Source organism: Apus apus, chromosome 2 (genome assembly GCF_020740795.1).
Source record: "Apus apus isolate bApuApu2 chromosome 2, bApuApu2.pri.cur, whole genome shotgun sequence".
Lineage (NCBI taxonomy): Eukaryota > Metazoa > Chordata > Aves > Apodiformes > Apodidae > Apus > Apus apus.
This window is the reverse complement of record NC_067283.1, coordinates 55,015,709-55,024,691: the sequence shown is the minus strand read 5'-3', so window position 1 is coordinate 55,024,691 and position 8,983 is coordinate 55,015,709. Positions and strand designations below refer to the sequence as shown.

At 47.1% G+C, this 8,983-nt stretch overlaps 1 protein-coding gene across 2 annotated transcripts in view; it reads left to right on the top strand.

The window, feature by feature from the left end:
• Positions 1 to 3,336: 3,336 nt before the first annotated feature.
• The window catches only part of EGFR (epidermal growth factor receptor), a 165,405-nt gene continuing 159,758 nt past the window's right edge, over positions 3,337 to 8,983 (top strand). For both annotated transcript variants that reach the window (XM_051610272.1, XM_051610270.1), the window contains exon 1: positions 3,337 to 3,821. In XM_051610272.1, coding sequence (XP_051466232.1) covers positions 3,719 to 3,821 — 103 coding nt within the window. In that variant the 5' untranslated portion in view covers positions 3,337 to 3,718. The remainder of the gene's footprint in view (positions 3,822 to 8,983) is intronic.

The window sequence follows — 8,983 nt, the reverse complement described above, 5'->3', positions numbered from 1 at the left end:
ACGCAAAGAAGAGCTGCATTGCTATCAAAGAACAGTTGCTGATGAATTTTGTGGAGGGGCAAATGCTGACCCACTTCTGGGTGGATAATGAAAACAAACACTTTTTTTGTTGTTGCTTCACTCAAGGAAAGGACCCAGCAGTGGGGATTTCTTTACTCTGCAGTGGGGATTTCTATACTCTTAAAATGATTTTGAGACTCTATTCTGTTTTGAGGGAATGAGGTGAGAGGACAGCAGAATTAACCCTGCTTTTTCTATTATTCATCCTCTTACAGTTACTTCTCTCCACGTGTAGCATAGTAATCAGCTCAGTGGTGCAGGCAAGTGCTGGGTGAGCACTCACAATTTAGTTCTGCAATTCAGCAGTATCCACATGAAACAACCAGCAGTTTAAATGGACTTTACTTCATATGTTGGCCTGTTTATGCTTAATATACAGAAGATAGCAAATATACACACACTGTAAAGCAAGTGAGTCAAAAGGAAGCTGAAGCAAGATGTTGCATTTAGAGTGATAGTCTCGTATACAGTATTAATTTTAAAATTGGTGGTAAAAAAGTTGGCCTTTGTCGCATGACCTTTGATCCGTGCACACATGCAGCTGGTAATAAAAGTTTTGCAATATGAAGGAATATTTCATGTCCATGCTGAAATTCATGTAGTTCAGTTAGCTTCAAAGGGGTTCAAAGGCAGTCACTAGGTATGTATGTGACCAGCTCCTCGGGGAAAATGTAATATTTTAATGCAAACTGTTTCAGAAATTGTTTGGTTGTGTAAGAAAGGCCCTGCCTGTGATCGTCTCTAACCTCAGTCTTAGGATCTCTTTATGTATCTTGTGACCTTGGCAAGTAGAGCACAGATGCCACAAAAGTAACACATTTTTGCTTTCAAAGGTGGGAGGATGGAATTCATGGCAGCTTGCACTGCCAGCAGCAGCAGAGAGTCTCCTGTAGTGGGCATCTGTAGTGTGGGAAAGCAAATCTAAAGGGGAATATGCCTAGTCTTCCCTTGCTCATCATGTCAGGAATGAAGGATGAGTTTAGTTAGGATCAAATACTTGGTTTTATGAGCATTTATGTAAGGGCAGTACGTGATGGGTGGCAAAGCAAGTATGAAATGTTCCTGTTCAGTATAGCAGGTAGAATCGTGGTTACACGAGAAATTCTGCAAAGCAAGTATTTGTTCTTTAACGTGTTAGGACAGGACTTAGACAAGTTTCTCCACTGAACTCATATGCAAAAGGTGTTTCCTTATTTTCCCTATATTTAGTTTGTTTTTCAGGTGTCACTTTGAATCCTTTCTTTTCCTAGATTTTAAAATCTACATTGCCTTCCATAGTGGTAGCTTAATGCTCAACATTAAGCACATGTTTTTATTTCCTATTTATCTACAGATTTGAGGTTCATTCGTTGGTTGCCTTAATCATTCTTTCTTTCTCATAATGCAAACTGCAATCATTAGAGTGTGCTGAGGGTACACTGCAAATCTTCCTTCTGTAGAAGCTGATCACTTGTTCCTGGGCTTCTAATTTTTAAAGATTCTCCTATTTGTCTTACTAAATGAAAATTAATCATATCTACATAATGTTTATGAAGTTGCACTGTCTGAGCATCTTTGAAGCAAATTACACTAATGGTGTATTATAAGCCCAGGTCCTTCCCTCAGTTACAGCCACAAAACCAATCATGAGTAAGTGGAGTTCCTCGGATGTTACTAACGTCTGAGTTTACTTCAAAGTACATCTTTCACGTTATTTACAAAATATAATCAAACCAGGATGTCAGCTACAGCATACAAAAGCTGGCTTGTAACCCAATTTATCTAAATAAATGATTATGGGTATGGTGGAATGGTGCATAGCTGGAGGCATGTGGCCAGGCGTCGGGCTTTGAGCTGGGATAAATAAATAGGACGGTGGTTTTCTTTGCCTAGTTAGGGCACTAACTAGTTAAACTATCAGAAAAAGATCGTAGAGAGGAAGTTGACTGGTAAGAGAAAAGTAATGCATCTCTCAGAGGAACATGCACCCCAGAGGAAAGTCAAGATACACTCAGTGGCTATTTTGCAACCTATTGTGTTCCAGCACCCTGTGATAGACACAGGCATTTAGCACGTAAACTCCCAAACCTCATGTCATTACCCACTTCAATTACTGGAGTTCCCAGTTAATCATAACACTTCTAAGGATTCATATCCTATTGACTGTACGGCCCACGTCTCCACAAGAGCTTTACGAAGAAATCACCACCAGCATTTAACAAGTTGCTATGTTGAAACATGATTTACTCGGAAAGATCCCAACCCAGACAAGTGACATTTCTATGTCCTATTAACATGCCTGAGTGACAAGACGGTGCTTCCTCCTACTTTCCAGAGGAGCAGCCTGTTTAAAAAAAAATAAAAATTGAAACCATAGGAATATTTTACTGAAAACGGAATAGTTTGGTTTTGCCGGGGGGAGGGGGAAATGCTGGGGGGAAGGAGCACCATGCGTGTACCATTTCGCTTCTTGTCTGTGGATGTCCCTGGGGCACCTGAGCAACACTTGTATGTTTGTGCTTATCAAGCAACTTGCGCTCAGAGCAGGAGCACTTTCTCCCTGCCGGTGCCGGAGCACAGAAACTGTATGCGCCGATAAGGACTCTGTTACCTTTGTGCTAAAAACCTAGTAAGAAACAGTGCAGTTTTATTTCACACACACATACATCCCTAGCCTTGCAAACATTAAGGGTAAAACGCCTCGAACAAGAACAAGGACTTGGCAGAGGAGCCAAGCGGGCTCCGCTGACTTCGGGGGAGCAGAATTAAGGGCCAGAGCCGCGTCCCTGGGGAGCCAATTCAACCTCCGCAGCGGCTTCGCTGTTGCAGATGCCCGATGAAGCGCCTCAGCCCATCCTTGCCCGCACTCTCCTCCCGGGAGACTGCGAGGTCCCTGGGGAACGGGACGGGACAGGGGTTCTGCTGCAGGACACGCCGGGGCACCCGTAACCCCGCACAGCCGCTGCCCCCCGCCTCCCGGAGCCCGGCCTCCCCCCGGGAGGGCACCCGGCGGGGGCGGAGGCTGTGCCAAGGCCACGCCGCTTTTCTGCGAGCGGCAGCGCGAATCCGTGCCCATGCTTTCGGCAGCTGCCGGGCAGAAGCTGCCGGGAAGCGGAGTATCTGCCTCACCCTCTGGAGCAAGGAGGGGCAGCTAAACTGTCCTCTCCCTGCCCACCCCTCCTCTTCACCCTACATCCTGGGACAGGTGACGGATCCGCCCCTTCACCACCTGGGCGGGGAAGGCGCCGCCGGTTCCTCCTCCTCCCCCCTCCTCCTCCTTCTCCCGCCCCATCCTCCTCCTCCTCCTCGGCGTCCCCAGAGGGAGCCCCTGCGCTCCGCGGCCGGGAGGAGAGCGTAGCCGGGCGCACCCCGTCCCGCAGCCGGCTCCAGCCGCTCCGCAAGCCTCTGCGCACCCACCGCCGCTAGCAGCAGCAGCGGGAGGAGGAAGGCAGCAGCCCCGCAGCCCGTCCGCAGCCGAGCACGCACGTGTGCGCGCAGCCCTCGACGGCCGCCCTCCAGCATGCTGCGCGGAGTTGCGCGGGACGGGGCGGCGGAGAGGAGCTGATCGCCGCGGCGGGAGACGAGCAGCGCAGCGCAGAGGAGCGGGGTCGGCGCAACCCTCCGCGCGTCCGTCCCGTCCCACCTCGTCGACCCTCCGAGGGAGAGGCGGTCTCGCAGCATGGGCGGCCGCAGCCCCCTGCGCGCCGGGCCCCGCGGGGCCGCTGTCCTGGTGCTGCTCTTGGTTTGCGTCGCGCTCTGCTCCGCCGTGGAGGAAAAGAAAGGTAGGCGGGAGCGGGGGGTGCGGGGGTCCTGCCGCCGCTTCGCCCCGTGGGAGCCGGGCTGCGGCGCGCCGGGGCCTCCCGTGGGAGCGGCGAAGGGAAAGTCCCGGCTGCTTCTTTCCTTTAAAAGAAAGAGAGGAAAAAAAGAAGCCGAGACAGTGGAGGGAAGGGGTGAAAGCCAAAACCTATAGCAGCGATCACGCAGCTCTGACTTCCTGATTCTAGGCTTATTTTCTTTTGTGGGGGTGGAAGAAATAAAAGGGGATAAGCCTTGGCACATCGGTTGTGCTTCTCTCCTTTCGTGGTTTTTGCTTTTTTTTTTGCTTTTTTTTTTTTTTTTTTTTTTTTTTTTTTTTTTTTTGTGGTGCTGGCTTTTGGTTTGCTGTTTTGGTTTGGGTTTTTTCCCTTCTTCCCCCCCCCTTCCCCGCCTTGCCCAGTCGCTGCCCGGAGTGCGCTCCGGGCGCCGGGCTCAGCCCCGCGGCGACCGCCCCGCACCGGCGCTGCCGGCGCTCCCGGGAGGGCGGCGGGGAAAAGCTGCGGAGTTCTGAGGAGTAAGCCCCGCTCCGGTAACCTCCGCCTGTCGCCCTGACCTGGGCACCTCCGCTTATCCTACTAAACAAATGACATTAGGCAATGTATAAATACGTATACACCTGGGAAGGGGAGAGTGGGGTGATGGGGGGGGGGGGGGGAGCGGAAAGAGAGGAAACTTCCTCAGGGGTCTGGTTCCCAGTTGTTAAAACGAGGAGCGATTTATCCCCTCCTGACCCGGCGTGGAGGAGCCGTCGTCCCGACTGTGCCGGCTCTGTCAGCCCTGGCAGCGACCGCCCGGCTCGGCCGTGCGTGGGAACGGCGGGGATGGGGCGTCTGCTGGGGCTGCGGGTTTGGGGCGTCTTGGTGCTTAGGTTTGGGTTTTGTTGGGTTGTTTGTTTGTTTTTTTCTCTCGGAGAGAGGGTGAGAAAATGTTTCTGGCTGGTCAGATCCGTCGCTTTTTCCCCTCCCTACGTGTGGTGTTCTCTTTTGTGAGTGAGGAGAGCGAGGCCCCGGCTGCTGTTCCAGGCAGAGTGCAGTCCTCTTTATCTTGGAAATCTGCCAGTCAGGAAAAAAATGCAGATTTGGGTGGTTTGGTTTTCTTTTTTTAAAAAAACTTTCTTTCTGGTTCTGGTTTTTTTTTGTTTGTTTTTCTTTTCCCTAAAGAAAAAGCGGGAGAAGAGAATTAATAGTTTTTAGAAGAGCTGATGCACGGCTTAAAGCAAATTAGTCTTTCATGACTGTGGACAGTAAAACCGCCCTGTGAGGGAGAAACACCCCATCCCAAAGAACTAGTTGCACAACCTTCAAAAGCTGGAGAGATTCTCTTGATCCAGAAATCAAGTTCATACCTGTTACTGATGTAACATGGGCAGGTTTTCTTTCCTGGTTTTCTTTTTATTTCTATTTTTTTTTCCTCACCCTTTGAAAATTATGAGAAGCAAGGTGACTCTGCTCTGCTTGTGTGAAGTCTTTTGGGATGCAGTTTCAGGTGCACATGCCCTGTAGAATCCGTAAGGCATGAGGAGAAATAACTTATTTGTAGTGGTTAATTCTCTGCCTCATAAACTTAGGAGGGTTCCAGTTATTTGAGGATTGCTAAATAATCAACATCTAAGTGATAAACCAAATAGAGACAGATTATTTTGGGTATATTCTGTCAGCAAGTAACTGTTCCTTTGGGAGTAGCTGGGAACTCGGTGGCAGAGGTGAAGGCAGAAGAATTTCTTCAGGAAGCGTTAATTGATTGATAGATCTTCATTAGTTTCTCCCTACACTTGAGGATAAGCAAGAAAATAAGTCATGTGTACAAAATGAAGCAGCATTTGAGAATTGTGAGATACTGTTTTGAAGTGACAGGTCCAGTGGTTTAATAGAGCATTAGTGTTATGTTGAGGACCTCCCTCGTTGATCAAATTATAGGACTCAGCATCAGATTTCAGAGTAATTCTGGACATAATAAAAAACATGCAATGCTTGACTTTTAAGAACAAATTCTGTGGATTTTAGAAGTTCAAATTGCATATGAAATTACACTTTAAAATTTTTCAACCTGCTTTGTTCTCTTACTAAAAAGAGGAAGTGTCTCAAAAAAAGGAAAGTATGTGGGCAAGTGTTTTTTGTTAGAAGAACATTGTAACCTATAAAATCTGAACAATGTACTGTTTGAACAGAAGTTTAAACCCAGTTGTCTTTTCCCAAAATTTCAGAATGAGTTCTTTGAATATGGATGAGGGAAAGCTGGTTTAGTCCTAACACTGTGGTAATTAAGATACAAAAAAACCCAACAACCCGTAATTGTGCATATTCCAGAACCAAATGGCGTTGTGGAAAACTGAAATCCTCTCACAGGGATCAATACCTGCCTCTGTCTCTTATCTACCTGCTCTGATGTTGACCCAGATTAACCACAGTGGAAATAATTTCCACTAATGTATCCTGGGTGGCCTGTGTGGTGGTACCTGAGATAAATACCTGTGACAGCCAACGTGCCACTTAGAGAGGACACATTTGATCCACGTCCAGTTTTGTGTGCCAGAGGTTGGGGACAGCACTACAGTTAAGCAAACTGCTTTCTGTTTCTGTATTTTGGTTTTATATCTCTAGTTTTGATCTGTAGCTGCCACCATTGTGGGACGGGAGCTCGCTGCTCTGTGCTGGGAGTGTGCACGCAAGCGTGCCAGGTAACGCGGTGGCTGGAGAAGTTGGCTGTGATGGCCTTGTGAACCTGATGTCTTACAGGGCTTTCTGAAAAACAAAGGAAAACAAAGTTCCTTGAGGATGTTGAAGTATTCATTTTCAAGTGAAATGACAAAGCTCCATCTCGTATCCTGTGTGGTGTTCACGCGTGGGCTGCGTGTGTGCTGCTAGTGTGTATTGCTGCCCTTTCCATTGTTTTGTAGGTTCTGCTCTGTATCTTATTCCATATTTATTTGCAAAAGATGCATACAAGTAGACTAGTCTTTGTGGGTTGTGTAGGGCTTGGTCCAGTTGTGTGCAGGCATCCGGCATGTTTGCCGATGCCCTCTGTGGGAGCAGGGGTCCCAGTGAAATGTGCCTGCTGGTGGGGACTGTCATGGGAGCTAACGCGGGGGCCTCCCAGGAGCAGGCAGCTGCCTCTGCACCTCCAGCTTGGCTGAGGGGTTGGCAGCATCCTTTGCCTGCCTGGTGCCAGGTGCTAGGTTGCAGGTGAAGGACATCTCATGGTTCTGTTACAGTAGCAGGGTTGCTGGTATGCTCTTTTGTCATTCCTCTATTTGTATTATCACTGATGCAAGTGGAATTCTCTGTGTGGAGACAGGAACAAATGTGTGTGTGTTACCTAAGGTATTGTCTATGCACCCTTTTTTCTCCTTGGTAAATGACCAAACTTCTTTGGATTTGGAAACTAAAATAAGTCTGTGCAGCCTTGGCAGTGAATGCAGTTAGAGACACAGCAATCTAGATGCCGACACAATTTAATTTGGTGAAATAATAGAATTAAATAAGTAGGCTTAACTATAGAGTTGATCTTACTCCAGTGCCTCAATGTGTGAATGATTAAGAACAAAACCTAAATCCTCCCATCGTTAAGGGCAATTTCTGATAAGCAGGGAAGGTAAAGTGCCAGTAGTCATTTGCCTAATTCGGGCAACCTGCAAAATACAGTGACTCTGTGCAGGATGCCACAAAAGAGATTAGTATCTCAGCAAAGTGTGTGTGTGTGGTGAGCAAACTACACGGAGAAGTGGTAGAAGAAAGTACAAATGTGTTATTCCTAGCATCAAGAGTACATGAGGAGATTTGCAGATAAATAAGAAATCAAGATCAATGCCCTGGAGACTTCACAATCAGAGTAGTCCGTTGTAATTTATTTGTTAATTTATAGAGAGAGACTTAGAGGGAGTGTCGTGCAATGCCATTATGGTCCTCGGGGCTGACTTTTGCATTTGGGTATCCATGTATCACTGAAATCACTGGGATATGTTAGCTTTAGCAGCAAGATAGCTGACTAGCCAAACCAGTTCCTTCAGAAGATGTCCTTATCTTCCTTGAGCTCAATCTCTTTTGCTTAATAGCTCTTCAGAAGCAACCTTAGTGAAAGGTATACTTCATTTTAGGGAGGACTACAGTACCTTCATGGAATGGTTTTGCATAAAAACTGTTGATATTGTTGCAAACTCATGGATTAGTCCAAGTTCTGGTAGCATTTGTGCATCAGAAGGTACAGTCACCCTGCATGTGAGTGGAGTTTCTCAGAAAGAACTAACATATATTCAAAATCAGTTGTCAGCACAGAAATGCTTTGACTTTGAAAACTTCAACAATGGTAGCCAGGATTACCTCTACCCACAAAAGTGTCCTCTGGCTGATCTACATTAGGAGCACTTGCTGGATTGACAAACCTTATTTATACTATTCAAAATGGGGACGAGGTCTTATTCTGTGAAAAGATGACCTGCTACCTAAAGCGATCGCTGTTTTGGAAGTGTGTGAATTGCATTAGGCATCTTTTATTTGTGATTAATTTCTCAAGCCGCATTCTGCTATACTGCTCTTCTTGTGCACCTACTAGGGAAAAAAAAGCAATTCCATCAGTCAGGGATCAGCTGGCACAGGAATAGCATCAATCCAGCTAGGATTTTGCTAGTTTTAGCAGAAAGGGAAAATTATTAGGAAAGGCAGTAGAGCTGTAATTTGCCTCTCAGTGGAAGGCATGTTCTTGCTTTTCATTTCCTGGATTTGCTCTGTAGCAGCTGTAGAAGGTGTGTAGCCTCTGATGAATACTCAGAACAGGAGTTACTGCTGTGATGGGGACAGTCACCTGCCTTGCTGTCTCTCTTCACGATTAGGTTGAGTAACATGTCTTGCTGTAAGTGCAGTTGGAGAAGTTAGTGGAGAATTTGCCTCTCTGGAGCCTAAGCTGCACCTCAGCCAGTGCTTGTGTTGGGGACAATGAGCAGGAGTTGCTGCTTCATGGAGAATAAGGTGTATGAGAGTGGGAATAAAGGTGAGGGATTAGCAGATGTGCTGTCACCTCTGGGAAGCACCCTTTGAATGGGAATGATGCAATGCCAGATGTCCTTGTCCCCAAGATGTTTGGGTTATGACTCATCAGATGTCCTCAGGAATGGACTGCTGCCATTAGTGAAGCA